This window comes from Sebastes umbrosus, chromosome 2 (genome assembly GCF_015220745.1).
Source record: "Sebastes umbrosus isolate fSebUmb1 chromosome 2, fSebUmb1.pri, whole genome shotgun sequence".
NCBI classification, from domain to species: Eukaryota; Metazoa; Chordata; class Actinopteri; order Perciformes; family Sebastidae; genus Sebastes; species Sebastes umbrosus.
Window position 1 is genome coordinate 18,936,064 of NC_051270.1, and position 18,943 is coordinate 18,955,006.

At 39.3% G+C, this 18,943-nt stretch overlaps 1 protein-coding gene and 1 long non-coding RNA gene across 5 annotated transcripts in view; one reads left to right on the top strand and one right to left on the bottom strand.

Moving 5' to 3' along the window:
- Positions 1–7,211, top strand: part of spon1a (spondin 1a) — a 135,566-nt gene extending 128,355 nt beyond the window's left edge. For 2 of the 3 annotated variants that reach the window (XM_037749532.1, XM_037749511.1), the window contains 5 exons: positions 3,714–3,884; positions 3,985–4,152; positions 4,542–4,706; positions 5,953–6,219; positions 6,328–7,211. In XM_037749532.1, coding sequence (XP_037605460.1) covers positions 3,714–3,884; positions 3,985–4,152; positions 4,542–4,706; positions 5,953–6,219; positions 6,328–6,491 — 935 coding nt within the window. In that variant the 3' untranslated portion in view covers positions 6,492–7,211. The remainder of the gene's footprint in view (positions 1–3,713; positions 3,885–3,984; positions 4,153–4,541; positions 4,707–5,952; positions 6,220–6,327) is intronic. The other variant, XM_037749522.1, reaches the window with a different exon arrangement.
- LOC119476233 overlaps positions 1–18,943 on the bottom strand; it is a 480,685-nt gene that overhangs the window by 1,488 nt on the left and 460,254 nt on the right. For both annotated transcript variants that reach the window (XR_005203974.1, XR_005203973.1), the window contains exons 3-4: positions 3,961–4,118; positions 3,665–3,838 (exon numbers count right to left, since the gene is read on the bottom strand). This is a non-coding gene — a long non-coding RNA (uncharacterized LOC119476233). The remainder of the gene's footprint in view (positions 1–3,664; positions 3,839–3,960; positions 4,119–18,943) is intronic.

Below are 18,943 nucleotides of genomic sequence, written 5' to 3' on the forward strand. Positions count from 1 at the left end.
ACGTCAACATTAGATTTATTATACCGATTTAATGAGGACAAAGTCATACAAATATGTAATTCTGTACTCAACAAACTAAAATATTCCTTAATCTACTATAGTGGGCTTAGAAAACGTGCCGGGGATAGTAGAATTTTGTTGAGTTTGTGCCTAAAATCTTTAATTTCCACCCCTCCATATAAAGCATGCATACAGTGACAAACTACTGAATCCTGGCTATTGGTTATTCCATTGACTCTGATGTAACCACGTCATTAACTGATCTCTACTCATTCGGTATGACACTTCTTCCTAACTGGACGCAATGCGAACATCAGATTGTTTCAGTTTTTCCCAATGAAGATGTCCTAATCTGTTTTGTGCATTAGTAGAGAGGCAAAACGATGCGTCACTTGTTTGGAAAAAAAAAAAGGCTCGCCCTGGCTCTGTTTATGTGAAATTCCACGCACCTCCACCCTTTTTTCATTGGTCAAAATCGACACTGACAGTATCTGACAGTTAATCAATATCACGTTCTCTATGTAATAGAGAGTGACATCGCTCGTAGCATTTCTGGACAATTTTTCGTGCTCCATTCACCATAGTTTGCATAGTCGCTAGGATGTGTAATTGTTTTCTATGTAAAATACATAAGCTTTTCTGAAAAGAAAAACTGTTTTCACATGCATCCTCGGCTAAACTGGCATATGGCTTTCTGATTACACAAACTTCATTCTTGTTGGTGGAGCTACTTACTTTTATACTTTTCACAAACAGAAAATTGAAGCAGAGCTGCCAATGACATCCAATTAGTGTTGCATGTGTTCACTAATCTAAAATAACAGACATGTATGAGAATAAATGATCCCTTACATCTAAGACTTTTTCTTTTTTTCTGTTCTCTGTCTGTCTCCCACGTTTGAAAACAAACTACAAATTAATTTTGACAAGAAAGAAAATCTGTTTGTTTGTGTGGCGTGGAACCTGGACACTTTTAATGAGCCTACATTTACAGCCCTCCTGCATTCTTGTGGTTGATTGTGTGTTGTTTCAACGATGTTCAAAGGTACGATGATTACAAGACCGTACAAAGTATTATTAGACGGCTTTGTTGAATACTCGATTCTGATTGGTCAATTACGGCATTCGATGGTCTTAGCAGACCGCTGCTATGAATAACAGGCTGTAGCTATGAATGCAGTTCTGATCTCCGTACACAGCGAGCAGACTATTATGGCAATTAAATCATTTTAAAATCAATATTTAGTGTCAATTTATTGATCTCTTTAGTAAGTTGCCATGCAATAAGCTGGACAGTGTACAGCAAGCTGGGTCATTATTGCGTAATGAACCCCTTCAGGGTGATTCAATCTCGTCGGGATCCTGCTCACCCTGTCAGGGTTCATTTTGCAATAATGACCGTCTCGCTGTATATTATCCCTTACTTAGAGCATTCAAAATAAACTAATATGATTTTATTGTCTTTATTGTCCTGATGGAAATTTGTCTTGGACACATACAGTATCTGCTGTCAAAGGAACAATGCGTAACATTTAGTGGGATCTATTAGCAGATAACAAATAACTATGTTTTCATTAGTGTATAATCACCTGAAACTAAGAGTCGTTGTGTTTTTGTTAGCTTAGAATGAGCCCTTCATATCTACATAGGGAGAGGGTCCGTCATGTTGCTGCGCCATGTTTCTACAGTAGCCCAGAATGGACAAACCAAACACTGGCTTTAGCGAAAGCCTTTCACATTTTTTACGTTACCTGGAGGCCACCATAGTTCTCTGACACGCTTGTGAAACTAAACAGTATCAAATACACAATTTTTTTTACATTATTATTCATATAGAAACGGTTATACAAGAACTGCAGTTCAAAGTGGTTTACATTGACAGATTTATACCTTATTTCACTTCTATGTCAAAAAGGAAATGGTGATTAACTTTTAATCTAGCAGAAGTAATTCAAAATGAAGGAAGTAGAATGGCAGTGCTGTTGCATGGTGGGTTTATTAGCAGTCACTTGAAAGCCTGATTTTCTGTCCTTATATCTAAGGAGTCTGTTCCCTGGCTGCTTCACAGTGTGTCTCTCACTTTTTGGTACAGTGAACAGTAGAGAGAAAGATCTGATGGCATTGTAGCCTACCCACGGGGGCCAGTCTGTGAATATTAGATTAGATTTATAGACAAGTAACGGGATCTATCCTAAAGCTTACTGGAAGACAGTGCAAGAACTTCAGAACGGGGATGGTGTGAGCTCTTTTCTTTGGTCCAGTTAAATCTGTCAGCAGCATTTTGTACTAACGATGGATTTATAGACTTTTTGCAGAGACCTGAGAGTAACGCTCTGCATAAATCAGGCCTATTTGTAATGAAAACATGCATAAACTTCTCTCTATCTCAGGTAGTAGGTTATTTTATAATGTTTAGAAATGACAGAATGCTGTTTTAGTTACTTTCCTTAAGTGCAACTGGAAAGTTAGATCTGAATCAACGACACACACCAACCTAATTTGTTTCCTGCACCGTAATTTGTGTAGTTAATCATAAGAACTCTTAATCGTAAGCTTAGTTTATTGCTGTCAGGTATAAGATAATAATAAATAAACCATGTTGAATTGGAGTTAAATAACAAACCCCTTGTCAATTACAGGCTACATTATACATTCACGTATTGTAATGTAATCCTGTTCAAATGTTTCTGTAGGTAAAATTAAACGCACTGAGGCTCACACAATTTACATAAGAAACCAGTGAGTTGCAATTGTCTTTGTTAAATAGGTGTCATTGTATGTTTGAACCATTATCTTTAAATAAGGTAAGGGCATCTAAGTTTATTCTAGGTGAAAACAATTATTTGTCTTCGGTGCAATTCAGAATCATTTCTCCAGATGCCAGGACAGAATGGGCGTTTCAATTAGATGAAAATAACATCAATGATGGCCGCGAAAACAACAAAGTATTCTGTAGTCTATGGGCACACGCTATAAAGGTAATGGAAGAATCTCACAGGCATAAACTGTATATTAGACCGCAATGAGCCCCCAACAACCGGGACTACTACCGGATACAGCATAGTATTCCAATATTTTGTGTGGTAATATTGTATCGATACACAGACGTCAAGTATCGATCTTTTATTATATAAACTATTAACCTCTTATAATCTGGCATTGGGCCCGGCCGCTATTCTGTCTTTCAAAGGTTGTAGTGGGCGTAAAGATAGAGTGAAGATATTGGTAAGATACCCCACAGTCCAAATGAAACTAGAAAACCAAGGAATCGATTGGTACCATGTCATGTTAGCTTGTCGGGAAGAATGCTAAATAACGCTCCAAAATTACGCAAAAATGTTGGTGAGGAAAAACTGGCATGGCCATTTTCAAAGGGGTCCCTTGAACTCTGATCTCAAGATATGTGAATGGAAACTCTGAAATGAACAGAGTGAAAACTGTATCTTATTAGTTAAAACAGATATTGACAATCTGCATAATTTGCAATTGAAAAAGGTAATATATCGCAATATATCTTATCGCAATAATCACCATATCACAAATTGAAATCTACAATTAAAATCTACATGACAACATACATAATTAACCCCTATTAAACTACAAATTCAAAATTTTGAGTTTCCCGTGCCTTTAAATCATTTTGTCATTTTCCAAAATCACTGACCTCTCTTGAAGCTTGCTGACATCTTCCTCTTGGTCATTTTCCTCTTTAGATGCTTCCACCTGTATGTTGTCAGAGTGGATCACCTGGTCTCCCTGTAGTTTATCTTGCGGGATGGGCACACGTTCCCGGGAGCGTTACGTGAAGCAGTTCCCTGATGATGGCTCACTCTGCACCCTGCCCACAGAGGAGACAGAAAACTGTGTGGTCAACGAGGAATGCTGTGAGTTTTCCCATTTCCCTGCCAAGTGTATCAGTTAATACCATATATATAATGTAGCACTGTAGGTTTACTGTACCTTGTCTTTCCCTCTTGGCCTTAGCTCCTAGCAGTTGTCTGGTTACAGAGTGGGGTGAATGGGATGTCTGCAGTGCCACCTGTGGTCTTGGCATGAAGAGGAGAGAGCGCATGGTGAAGATGCCTCCTGCTGATGGCTCCATTTGTGGGGCAGAGGTGCTGGAGGTGGAGAAGTGCATGATGCCAGAATGTCGTGAGTAGCAGTACTTCCAGGACCACAGCTATCCTGACACCTCCTACATGTTTGCCTCATTAAGCAACGGGGCCGGTAGCCTACGATGACATACTGCTGATGAGACAATCTTACATTTAGTTTTCCTATAGCAACTCTAAACTTTAATCAAAGAGGATTTTCTTTCAGATTTAACTCTTAAACAATAAATTCAGAACAAAAAAAATGTAATCAGCTTTTGTCCCTGCATGATTAAATTGCCAAGTGCTGTTTTGCTTCTACTATTCATGATTTTCTTTTTTGAAAAAAACAATTTGATCAGTTGCATTTGAGTTAAAATGTTTCACACATGTATGCATTTGATGTTAAAATATTGTTACGTGTTACTGAGTGACTGCTGTTATGTATAGACACAATCCCCTGCATGCTGACTCCGTGGTCTGACTGGAGCGACTGCAGTGTGACTTGCGGGAAAGGTTCGAGGACACGACAGCGCATGCTGAAGTCCCCCGTGGAGCTAGGAGAGTGTACAGAAGACTTAGAACAGGTGGAGAAGTGCATGCTACCAGAGTGTCGTAAGTATTTCAATCCACACACCTACATGCTGTACATGTATAATTGATGGAAATTTATGATAATTTCATCTTTGTCATGCAACCTGGTGCCTTGATGCAGATACATACACACTACTGTTGTAGTTATTTGGCAGCACACAGCGCAGAGAACGGAAGTTAACGACCTCTGTACGGTGTACCTATTTTAAATTTATAATGTTTACTGGTATGTATGAGACGTAACAGATAAGTCCATGTGCTGTATTCACATTTAAGCTTGCGAAGTACATTAAATGACTGGCAGGAGTGCATTAAACATGACATGAACAGTTTTAAATAAGAGGTCTAACATCATAAAGGTATTACAAAAAATAGAATTAAGATAAGCAAAGATTTTGAGATTAGTCAGAGCTATAAGACCTCAGTGAAATTAATCTGTTTGAGGTCATTTGGAAACAGTTTCCATTACATAGTTTGTATTTTCCAAATGTCCTGTTCAGTACATATTTTGATAACAATTACTTAAACAAATTCAAGCGATCCATATCAAAAATGTTGTCCATGTTATATTTTTATGTAACAAAATTAATATTGTTTGATATTTTATTTTATTTTTAAACTCTAAAATTCAGATATTAGTATTGGCTTCAAAAAGTCAGCATCAGTTGTGCTTTTTCATTCAACGGTTATTTCATGATGAGCTGCGTGGTCAACAAAAAACAATGCTTGAAACAGAAGCATATTATAAAGCTATACACTATTTATTTTATTTGAAATGTGTTGGCATCTTTATCCTACTATTTTGAGATAAATGATACTTGAAGGAAGAGAAGCTGTTGCCAAACCCATGAACCTGCCAGGAGAAACACAATTTCTCACTGCGTCCACCAAAAGGAGTGTAATTCATGTATAAATCTGTGTTGTTGTTTTAGGACCTAGAGTTGTTAATATACCGTATAGGCTACTGTATGTATTTATTTTTCACGTCAGTGCTTATTAGTTTACAGCAGTGGTGAGGATGATCCATCAGAGCCATGTGAAAACAAATCCCACCCTCTAGCAAAACAGAAAAGTATTCTCTGTGGTGTCACTGTATAATTTAAGATAAAACACACTGTGTTTTATCCACTAGACGTGGATTCATATATATAATCCAGGATTTACAAAAAACAGACCCTATTTATCGTCCTCCTCATCAGCTACCACTGATATTGGTTTCCTAATCTGTCACAACTTCCTCTAAACCACTTTGTTTTTGTCTCCTCAGCCATAGACTGCGTCATGTCAGAGTGGACTGAGTGGTCCGAGTGCAATAAGTCCTGTGGGAAGGGTCATACGATCCGGAGACGCGTGGTAAAGCTGGAGCCTCAGTTTGGAGGGGACACGTGTCCTGAAACCATCCAGAGGAAGAAGTGTAAGATCAGGAAGTGCAACCGGGGACAAGCCAACAGCGACGAGAAGAAACGACGCAAGGAACAGCGTGAAAAGAGGAGGAGCAAACAGGGCAGAGCAGAGGTCGCCTCCGAGCATCCGGGTTGGTATTCATCCTCGTTACATTAAGAACTACTAACGCCACACAGAATATTAAAAACTGAGAGAAGCATTATTCTAATGGTCTCTTTTTCTTGGTTTCTATCTTCAGGGTGTAAAATGAGGCCGTGGTCGAGTTGGACGGAATGTACCAAGCTGTGCGGTGGAGGTATTCAAGAACGGCTCATGACAGTGAAGCAGAGGTTTAAGACTGCCCAGCTGTCCAGCTGCAAGGACAGGAAGGAGATCAGGGCTTGTAATGTGCACCCCTGCTAGGAAGGAGTAGGGGGAACGGGGGTGGAAGGGAGGGATGACAGTGGGGCTGGGAGCAGGACAGGGCATGGCACACTGTCGCACAATGATCCAATGCACTCTGTTCAGGGCTGAAATGGCACATGCTTGAATCTGTCTTGGTTAAATCCAAAGTTCAGGTCATCAAGATGAACTTAAAGATCTCACTCTGGATTTAAACTCTGCTGATTCTTCTGTGCTTTTAAACTAGCTCTTATACACATAAGACTCTTTTGCAAGATTACTGTAAACTTGTTGTGGTATAATATATCTTGAAAAATATAATTATGAAATATAAATTGATTTAATAATAAGATAAAGAACTGTTATATCTTGTGGTATCCTTAAGTAGTACAGTATATTCCAGACTTTAAAGCACAGGTGCCCAGCCATTCCAGTGTTTTATACGCCTTCAGTTGTTTTTAGGACACACAATGCCCAGTTGGCTTTTTACCCAGCTATATTGTTGTACATGTAGATGCACCACGATTGAGATCTCCTATGATTTTGAGCATTATTAGAAGATTTTGTTATTTTTTTCGCTGTGGAATTTTTTGATAAGAATGTGTCCCAAGATTCTTACCAAAGTCTTGTGTAGATGTTTTCTAGATGTCTTCTCCTCCTTTTCTTTATCTCTGTTCCTCTAACATATTAATATTTTGGAATAATATCACCTTTACAATAAAAGTAAATGTGACAACTCGTCACCTGGATCTGTCTTTTTATTTTGGAGGATAAAGGTGTAATGTAGGCAGTTGAAGGTTTAAACTTCTCTTGCCACTAGATGGCGATAACTATCTTAAAACATTGGCCTTTCATAAGGAAACTCCTGAGGCTGCTTGTTCTAATGTCATGCTGTACCAGCGGACTTATCCCTCAACTCCCCCCTGTACCTCTCTCCATAGATATAACAGCCACAAGGGGGCAGTGTGGTGAATGGAAGACATTCAAAACTACAGTGGGATTACATTTCTGTATTACAATTTGGTCAGTGGTGGAAGTAGTACACAGATCATTTACTTAATGTGAGAAATCAGAGATTTTTGGCTACTTTGCATCTATAACGTGTCTTCTTTCACACTAGTGGAAAGAAAATATAAAAAATACACATTTAGGTGTTTATGTTACTACACTTTGTCTATTTGCAGCTGTAAAATAGGTAATGCCTCATTTGCAAATTTAAACATTACATTTCAGAAAATTTGTAATACAAACAATAACTGTCTTAATGTGAGTAATCAACTGGTGAAGTTTCATGGTGATATCTATTAGATGACATTTTGGAACCTAGTCACCTAAATGCAAAATGTATGGAATTTTACAATACATATCTTAAAGGTGGTTTTCTCAAAATAGTTTTTTTCTCATACTCTGAGACAGAAATCTCCTCTTCAGTAGCACTTACATACACCACATTTTCCAGTTTCATTCATATCTATATTTTGAAGGTTTTTACAGAGGGGTTTGTTCATATACCATTCATAGCCTGATTTATACAACATTCTATTCCTAAAAACATGGCAACATTTTTTTTTTTTTTTATGGCTGTTGACAGTATTTTCTGATTTATGGAGTGCTAAAAAGAGATATCCAAAATTCCCTCAGTAAAAACCTTTGACTCTAATATGTTAACAAAATGAAACAATAATTTTAAACCTGGCTTTATCCAATTTTACAATTTCTGTTCTGGAAATGCATGCAAATTATACATTTCTAAAATTAAAAAGATAATGCTACATTTGCATATTTAAATTATTTTGTCCATGATTAATCGCAAATTAATCTCACATTTTGTATCTGTTCAAAATGTACCTTAAAGGGAGATTTGTTAAGCATTTAATACTCTTATCATGCGAGTGGGCAAATATGCTTGCTTTATGCAAATGTATGTATTTATTTATTATTAGAAATCAATTACCCCTACAAAACAATGACACATATTGTCCAGAAACCCTCACAGGTACTGCATTTAGCATAAAATATATGCTCAAATCATAACATGGCAAACTCAAGCCCAAGAACCAATAGAACCCATTTTCAGGTCAAAGGACCCTTTTGAAAATGTGGCCATGCCAGTTTTTCCTCACCATAATTTAGCACAAGTTTGGAGTGTTATTTAGCCTCCTTCATGAAGCTAGATAGTATGACATGGTTTATACTAATGGATTCCTTAGGTTTTCTAGTTTCATATGATGTCAGTATCTCCACTCATGCTCTAAAACTGAGCCCACTACAACCTCCGAAAGATCAATTGCGTTAATGTGTTAAAGAAATTAGTGGCGTTAAAACAAATTTGCGTTAACGCATTACTGCGTAAACTTTGACAGCCCTAGTTGAAACATAATCTCAGAAATGGTTTAATCCAAAAAATGATTGCCTTAATGTAAGTAATCAACGTGGGAGGTTTCATGGTGATATCCATTAGTTAAATTACATTTTACCCAATACACCTGGGGTGTCTCCTCTTAAGTAAAAACAGCAGTACGACAATGTGGAAATACACTGCTACAAGTAAAAGTGCATTCAGAATTATACTAAACTAAAAGCACAAACGTATTAGCATTGAAATAGACAATATAAAAAGTAGCAAAAAAATAGATGGACCAGAATGGCCTGGCCAAGAAAATTCAAAATAATAAAAATGCATACAGACTGAATAACGTCAAGTCAAAGGCAATGGAACAAGGACATCATTTGACAGTAATGCCCCTCTAGACAGAAATCGAGGAGCATTCAAAGGTATTTTGCCCCTCTTCAGAGAGGCGGTACTCTCTCTTTAAAGAAACATAGAGGTTGGAGTGCAGTGAATTTGTATGTACACGTGCTAGCTGGGATCTTGAAAGAATCTTCCCCCCTACTCTCTGGTGTAATCGGTAGGGGGAGGGGATGATGTTAGGCTTTCCTCACAGTGGGGACAGGGGTGAAAAATTCAATACACACATCACAATGCCATTCTTGTTTCCATGCCAACACAACCACACATGGGGGAAGCCTACACACTTCACACGCGTTGGAAACATGGAAAGGAAAATATTACCACTGTGATTGAGCTGTTAAAACAGAAATTGCTGCAGAGGCTGCGACAAGAGGCGCATGGGTTAAACAAAAAAAAAGAAGAAATGGATGAAGGATGTGTGTTTATCCTTTTGTGTGATCTGGTTGGAAACCCTGCTAGACCTCTAGTGCAGTGCAGGCTGGTGGTTATTTAGCCATTGTGAGATCAGACTCAGACTGGAAATCAACTCAGCGATGCAGTTATGCCAGTAGATCTTCCACGTCTCTGTGATATTATAATGAGTTGCCTCTGTCTGTGGACTAATTGATGAATATTTATATTCTAGGGGAAGGCCACACTGCTGACATAAAAACTGAACTCTCCAACCTCTTCCTCATTTAGTCTGATTCTCAATGAGCTTCAAAGGTTTCAATAACTGTGAATGAAATGCAGGTCCATGTTGTGGGGATAGAGGGACTCTGCCACATGGGTTAGCTAAGATCTTTTAGTATCACCTATCTGAAACATCACCTTTTTGATTTATATGTGTGCCTTAACATCTTTGTGAGGCAAGACACATGTATTCTATTACTGCAACACCGTTTCCTTATTTCAAAAATGCCTCCGGCACAACACTGTGTGGTGAAAGCCGTGCGCAGTGGGTTTATTCATAAGAGGTTTTACAGTATCTATAAAACTCACTGAACACGGAACATCAGTCTCTGATTTATTTTGTGTAAAGTCATTTCATACTCTGCACGTTGATCCAAACCTTTTCTTTTGGTCACAAATACTGATTCAACCATTGAAGACACTGTGTACCAAACCTATAACAGAGATGCAATTCCTGTACGAAATTAGGATTTTTCAAACTGTGAACATCTGTGTGCACATCTAATAATGTACTGAAGCTATAAATTGATACTCATGCAAGAAGTACATTTTGTTTTTTCTGTTTAACAACAAGACTACAGCCAAGCTAGCTAGGGCTGTAGCAATAACCACAATACCACGCTATATTGACAAGCCAACCACAGGGGATGGCAAACAACATCCACCACTGATAGATTCATGTTTGTTTTTTTAATTCTTTGCAGTGGGAGCGCCACATATTTACACTATGCTACAAATGCCAGCAGCGTGACAAGGCGCTGAGCATTCTGCACTGAGCGATGCAAGTTTGGTGTTTTTTGTTCTGGTCGCCGAGAGTTGAACATTTTTTAAGTTTGGGTAAAACACTGCGCTCCATTCCAGCCGTCCAATCACAGTGGTTTGATTTGTGACATTTTAGAGCAATACGAGGACATTAGACAAATATTTCACTGAAGCAGTTCCTAGTCAGAAAGGAGTGAGAAAGAGAATACATCAACTTTGACCCCATGGTGGTCTTGCCTCTAAATCAAAGTGAAAAGGCTCAAACAAAAATGTGCTTTCTTCCTAAAACAGCATATCTGCCTTGTAGCAATATTTGTATGATGATCTCTGGATAAAATTGTGCCAAAAGTTACATTACTGTCTGTTTCCTATTTGTCTTTTTGTTTGTCTGTAAACCTCATCTGCTACAAGTTTAAGCTATCCACTAAAACGAAATCTGTTGAACAAGATCACCATACGTTAGGGGATGTGGCTGTCCACTTATCATCATGATTACACAACTGTTACCTCACATCATCATAAAGCAGTTTAAGAATATAAGCTCTTAATAATGATACATAACTGCCCCCTTTCCCTTCGGTAATCTACAAGATAATATACATGTTAATGAAGCTTAATATACCAGCATATTTTTTCACTTAATTATATATTTTTGTATGAATCATTTTACATAGAAACAAAGCCAAGTCTTCAAATTATTGCATGACACATATTGCAGGCATGCCTCATACTGGTACGCCATCTGTCTCATGATGTGACAAGCTTTTTGATGCGTTTCAACGATCATTTGTCCTCTTCTGAATGACAGGGGAAAACCGCTATTAAATGGGGTTGGGTTATAGAAAGTGGATTATTATTGTTTTCTTTCAGTTTGACAGCAGACGTTTTGTTTCGCTTTGTCCAGGCAGTGAGGCACGAGTGGAAAAAGCTCTGTGGAACTAGTACAGTGTGTGATTGAGTTGGCAAATTCTGCTCACCGTGGTTTGATTTGCCTCGCAGCCTTTTTTTTAATGTGACTGGGTCAGTCTATTCATTGACAAACATACAAAAGGAAGGAAGAAATAAGTGAAGCTGCCCTTCAGTTTTTTTTAAACGAGGAAGGAAATGCAGCTACAGTATATCTCTCCTTGTTATTGGCCTCACAGGCAGTTCCTCAGTCTGGACAGAGAGACAGAGGAAATATAGGATTTCATAAACTAATAAACCTCAGAAGGAAAATCAATATGGTTGCTAACCCTGAAAAGGCTCTTTTCCACAAATGTAAAGACCACAGCAGCAATCAATGTTGTGAGTTTATAACCTGTTCAGACTTGGAACAGGAGGAATCGGTGAAAAGTCACTTGGCATTACAGCATCTTCAGAATATTTAGTTACATAAACAATTACAGTGTGTAGGGCAGAGCCGGGGTTTTTCTGTGTGAAGTTTTTCAGCCCCGGGTTGCAGATTGCCTCCCTGAGGGCATAGCTAATTATCTGGCTCCAGTGTTATGCATGTTTAATTTCAAAACTGGAATGGCCACTCTGCTTGTTGTCCTGCTCATTTTTTTCTCTCTTTCAATTTACTGTCACCCCTTCTTTCTAGCGCTGGCAAAGGCAAGGAAAACCCTTTTACAGCGATAGCACAAGATGATTTTCCTGTCATGTTATCTCCCTGTTGCTGGGGAAACGCATTTTGCGGGGATTCACAGAGCACTAATCTGAAATTGACTGGCATTCCACAGCAACACTACAGAGACCCGCTACGAGGCTTCTGTGGAGCCTGATTGTCATTGTAAATTAAAGCTTGAGTGGGTGACAACACAAATGAAAAACAGAACATTGAACAATGAAAGATTATTGCCAGACATGCTAAATAGTTTAGCACCTCATTCCCACTCAAATACAGTATGTATATAAGGATTTGTTAATACATATTGTTTCATTATATTTAATGGTATTTCTATTCTAAGTTAAAGGGCCAGTGTGTAAGAATTATGGGGATCTATTGGCAGAAATGAAATATAATATTAATAAGTATGTTTTCTTAAGTGTATAAATCACTTGAAAATAAGAGTTGTGTTTTCGTTACCTTAGAATAAGCCATTTATATCGACATGGAGCGGGTCCCCTCTCCACGACGTTTTAACAGTATCCCAGAACGGACAAACCAGACTCTGTTAACCTTTCCTGCTTGGGCCGGAGTTGATTATGTTACTCGCTCCCGTCGCTGCCGCTCTCTCATTCTTGCTTCACCATTCACTTCCCACGTACACACACACTCTACGCACTGGCTCTGCTCCAAATGACCTACGCTACTTTTACAACAACTAGCTCTAGAGAGGGCCATTCGCATTTTCACTTTGGCCACCGTAGCTCTCCTACATGCTTGGCACACAGGAGAGGCTTCGGTTGGTTGTAATCTGCAACCTCACCGCTAGATACCGCCAGATCCTACACACTGTCCCTTTACATAATTGTATATTTGTTCTATGTGAGTGTAGCGTGAAGGGGTTACAACTTACATTTCATTGTGCAACCCTGTGTTGAAAAATGACGAATACATGAACCTTGTTATAACATAACCCTTATAACCCTAAATAATAGCAGAAATTGTATTCTGCTGCTGCTTCTCTGACTTTACTCTAATACTTGTCTCACTTTGTCCTGAACTATAATCTCTACAAGAAAAAGGTCTGGGAATGAACTCTATTTTTGAATAGCCCTAATGCCCCATGGGACATGATGAACACTTAGGTAGGTGGATAGTATTTCACACTTTGCATGGCAGAATCTATATCAGCTTCAGGGTGTTGTACGGTGGATTGTAATATATCCTTTTCACTGCCAACATGCCAATATACAAACTGGGCAAAGCAGATGTCATTTTGCCTCCCTGTCTATAACTATATAACCCTCAAATGCACCTGATTTGTCCCTGGTTCTCTGCTCGCCATTTCAAACAGGAAACAACATGCTGGCCTGCTTATAAACTTTCTATCATTACGTCTAAACAATCCACCCAAATCTATTTCTGAAAATGTCTGCAATGCCACGGCTGAATCTCGTTTCATTTTAGAACTATATGGCCTAGTTTGACACCTTGGTCAAACTAGTTGAAATTTTTAAATTGTATGCATATACAGACCCCCTCCAACATGCCGCAACACTCACACCATGCACTGGGTGACTGCTTCTCCTGCTGTCCATATGAAGTGAATGGCAAGCATTGAGACGCCCCTCTGTCACCTGATAAGGTGGAAATGCACCGTTAGTTCAAACTCTCTGTGCAAGCAGCAAAGCTGTCTTGAAAGACAACGCCTTCAGAGAGGAGCGCTCCAGAGACTCTTCACCAAGGCCTCGAGCACCAATGGCAGTTCCCGCTGTGGGGAGGAGGCACGCATCACCGGGCGTTGTCTCCTGACCACCTGCGAGAACCGCTTCACGAGAGGGTGGCCAAACACCAGTCTGTTGCCAAAACCCTTGGGGCATGAAGAAATTGCTGCTGCATACACTTTAATAGTGGTATGAGACAGCCCTCTATCCATCAAACACAGCAAAAAGAAAAGACTCAATTGCACAGGAGAGGGGGTCTAGCCTCCTTTCCTCGCACCAGCGTTGGAACCCTCACCATTTTGCCCTGTAACAGGCAGTAGTGATACCGCTCTTGCCGCCTGGATGGTCTGCACAATCTGTACAGACCGTCCAGCCCTGCTCAGTCTCGCAGGAGCCAAACTTGGAGAGGATGGCCCAGAGTGGGCAACGCGCCTATCACACCCACCTCCTGAGGTCACAATGAATCAGAGGAAGATGCAGAGAAAAACAGCATTCACCTGTTCTCATGTCTTATTGCCAAAGTATTAGAACATAAAATCCGGTAAATAGGAGACACCACAAGAGTAAAAAGGTCCACAAACGCTACACAATTCTCTAACTTAAGGCTGCACCAACAGACAGTGTTTCTATTTTTAACAGAAATATTAGATTTAGTAGTTTTCTCACTCTGGAAACACCCTTAGGATTTGGATTCATGTCTTTATCTATTTTAGCTGAAAAACAACCGGTTTGATAGTCATGGCTAAATAGGGTAATTGTCTCAGGATAAAAATCCCAGATCCAGATCGCCACCAAGACAGAATCAATTATTCTATGGCCTGAGGACTATCTGTCTGCTGAATTTCATGGAAGTCTGTACACAAGTTTTTTGAGATATACTGTCGACTATCAGACACAAATCATGACTTTCTCAGCAGAGTTATTCATTTTTGTGAGTTCTTGTGATGAATGGACAGAAAGAATAGAAAGTCACAAAGAGGACACACAGTCTCATAAAGGGATTTGTTGTTTTTGTGGTGCTCTGTGGAAAATGTTCTCCTTCAAACTACTTCACCTTCATACCTCACAGCAATCTCTGATTGGCTGAGGCCCATTGCCCTACAGTCCTACAGGCTATCATGACCACGCCCCCCTTTTGGAAAAAGAAATACCATGTCCCTCGTTGACGGCAACAGATTTAACAGAGGAAATTTAAACAGGTCTCCAAACTTCTACTTTAAACAAACTGGTAATAGTAATAACGCTATGCTGAAGAGTTGCTGTGTGATCGCACCAACAATGAATCCAAAAACGTTGATCTCCGATTTGTTCCCCTGCCATGTCCTAAAAGAAATATCATAGAGGGGCTGCCATCCTCTGCCATCTTTCAGTCTGTCAACTCTCTCTCGTCTTGTGTTTGAAATATGACACCTGCTACTCTGAACTGAGACTCCGTATAGAGCAAAATGCATCAACTCTCAGTTTGTAGCGTCCGTCATCCGACTATCTATTGATAACATGCCGCTGATACGCCAAAATGAACTAAATGGGTTTTATTTCTGTTAAAAAAGTAAAATGACAGTGGGTATGTAATGTAGTCGATGTGTGCCCGGCCACCATGTAACAATGGTAACACTAACTACCGCGACAAGCCTACTATGGGATCTTTGGTTTTCTAAGGCGGCGCGGCCTTGAATTTTTGCAAAGTACCCGTATGTGCCAGTCTGATGTATAGGCTGTTGATACAAATCTACCTCATCCTAATTCATGTTTTTTTCAGAAATCATTTTATTCATTTGTTCTTTAATTTTTCGACAACACATTTCTGGTTCTGTTGGTGTTTTTGGAGGCGTTTCACTTCCTAAAAAACAGTGTAGACATTGACCGAAGACTTGGCAATCTGCTTGTGAGATGCTTACATCCTGCTTGCATGTGGCATCTGCTCTAGTCTGGGTTGCCATTTACATACAGGACTGGTTCAAAACATGCTTAAGTCAAATTTGGTAGGCTTTCATTGCCACCCTGTTGCGAAGTAGTTGGCCCCAGCTTTTCTTGAGCACAGAAACTGCAGTCCCATCTGTATCTAATCAAATATTTGCAAGATGCTCTGCCAAAATGTAAGCAGTGTTTCTCACCAGTACTCCACCTGAGTGCTGCTTATTATTACAGTGCTGCTTATTAATAAATTACGTAAGCCATCGCAAAAAAATAGGGACCCCTCTTGTTCCCCCTTGTGAGCTACCTTTCTTTTGCACTTTTTAAAAACGTAATTCCACATAGGTAGCAAATGGGAAAAATCGTACATACATGTTTTTTGATTGAGTGGGTATGCATTCACACACTCTGCATCTTGTTGTCTCACGACATCAATTCATCTTCCAGTGAGCTTTCATTCCCTGAAGGTGTCAATTACATTCAGGACATGGCCACAGATGAAGTTGAATCTCAGAGTCAATGTGAAGCCGCCAATAAGCCTGTATCAACTGTTCTTTTGGCCTCTACTGATTAGTGTGAGATAGACAGAAAAAAAGCACGGCTTCTGGCAGATTATATCACTGTTAATGTGGTTGGTAGCGAAATGGCATCACACACTTAGCAGGTGTGTTGCCCAACACCATAACAGACAGGACACAACAAGTGTGATGATGGTTTCAGCAGCAGGGGAGCTTTTTCCGTACATCGCCATCTACAGAGGATGCTTATTGTCCAAAGTGATTCTCTGCTAAATATATAACCTGCATTAACAGTCACACCATAATGGCTACCCTGTACCCCTAAGAATTCAATTGAAAGCGCTAAATAATGTGGCAGACATTTTTGGCAGCAGTAACATGTACTGTAGTGCCAACCAGACCGTGCCCAGTTAGTGTGATCGGTTGGAGCAAAGAAAGATTATCTGAGAATCAATGAGAGCTCAGTGGAGGAATGACCTGTTTATACAAGCTAATGGCTCCCAGTGCAGCGCCAGAGCATGTAATGGTTCCTACTAATGTTTGCTCACATCATTTAAACGCTCTCTCTCTGTGACTCTCTCTCACCAAGGAACTCTTTATCGCAGGCTTTGTAACTCTTGCTTCTTCCAACCCTGTTTATTGCTCCTGAGTTGGCTCTAGTGTTATTCCCTCGAACCAAAAGGCTTCAAGCTATTTTTTATTCTAGACATTGTAGGCTTGCATGGGGATGTGGGAAGTGTGTATATGTGTTTGCTTATGTCATATGCAGAATAAGCAGACTCAAAGACAAAGCAAGTGGGTTAAGAAGTCCACAGCTAACAAGTGTCTGTAAATATGGTTCTTATACACCTACATCTATATATTCAATAAAGTGGAATAGTACATCAAATGTCAATAGAACAATCAATGCAAGTCAATACTGTTTCTACTGAATCATATAGTTATGTGCACATGAATATTTGGATGATACTTCTGAGCTCCATAAACAATGCACATTAATCTATCTTTATGAATATGTGGTAGCCTAACTTGAGTCATTCTACATTCGGACATCTTACACATGAAGATAAGAGAGATACAGCCATGTCACTTTCCAATGAGAACATAACACTAAACTATACATCAAACTTCAAGCAAGCAAATCAAGCAAAAGGCCCTGAAAAGGACCATTCCTATGTAAATACTGTGTTTACTGTAATCTATTTAAAGATAGTGTTGCTGCTAATAGGTCTCATTTTAGATTTTACATGATTATTTGCACATTATGTGTGCTTAAACTAATATTTACAATACACAAGTTAGGCAAGTGCCATGTAAAGTGGCAAAACATTACAACAAGTACAAATTGTAGGAAATATTTGATGATGATAATGATGATAATGAGTGTGCACATGTAAATGAAACTTGCAGAACTTAATGGAATCTCAGACCATAGTGTCAGATCCAGAAGGTTTCTGCAAGAGAGGCGAAGATCACTGAGTCCCTTCCAGTGGACCACCATGGGAGATTAATTTGGAAAAAATATGAACGGTAGTCAACGGAGAGAGACAAATATTCTTTTGATGCCATTTGAATTTTGTCATGAATCACACATATGATGTTTGTCAATTTAAAAGATAATTTTGCAAGTCAAGAAAGTCACAGTTTGTTGAAAAACTATTGAAGTAAAAGACTGTGAAAATACATAATTAGAAAGACTACACACCCAAAAGTCGCGTAGTGACGTCTCTCTTGCTTTGTTTCGTACTGGGTCTCGCTCGTTCTTTCACTTCACGGCTGATAAAAAGACCAGAAGTCGCTGGATAAAACACATCAGGTAAGATAATGTTTCATTGGTGCGTGGTCAAGCTAAAGGAATGAGTGAGATATTTATTAAATAGGTTATTAACATTGCTCATTACTACTCATATGATGCTACATGTCAAAATGATGTATTGTGGCAGCTTTTCTTTTCCTGTTAAGAGACACAGTTGTGCCTTCTTTCACAGTTATTTGCATGTTAACAGGTTCTACCGCCCTTGTGACTAACACTGTTATCATATGATAACATTGTGCTTCACAGCTATACCCTAAACACAGTTTCCTAATTAGCTTCCTTCTGTGTTGCTAAGCAATCTCAACTGTGCCAGCAGATACAAAAGCCAGAAAATTATCATTTTTAATTGATAAATCTTCCACAATCATAGGCAGTTTTGGCTTCAGAAGATCAGATTATTCCACAACACTGCCTGCGTGAAGCATACAGGCTGAAAAAGCACAAATTCTCTGCTTGGAAACATATATCTAAAAACACATTGCAACATTCAAGCTTAAACTGGAGCTGTAAGTCCATGTGGCCCATTTCCGTGTGGATGGAACAGATTTCACCCAGAAGGAATCATTGTTTTCATCAGGTTTTCCCTGTCAAGTGCTTTCTCCAGTAAGAAACAGGTAGTCGGTTTCGGTTCAGGCTATTCCCAGCTGTTCTGCACCAGTGCCACCCTGATCCGACACTTGGTGAGCAGAATAGTGATCAATCCCTTCACCTACGAATGGAAACGGAC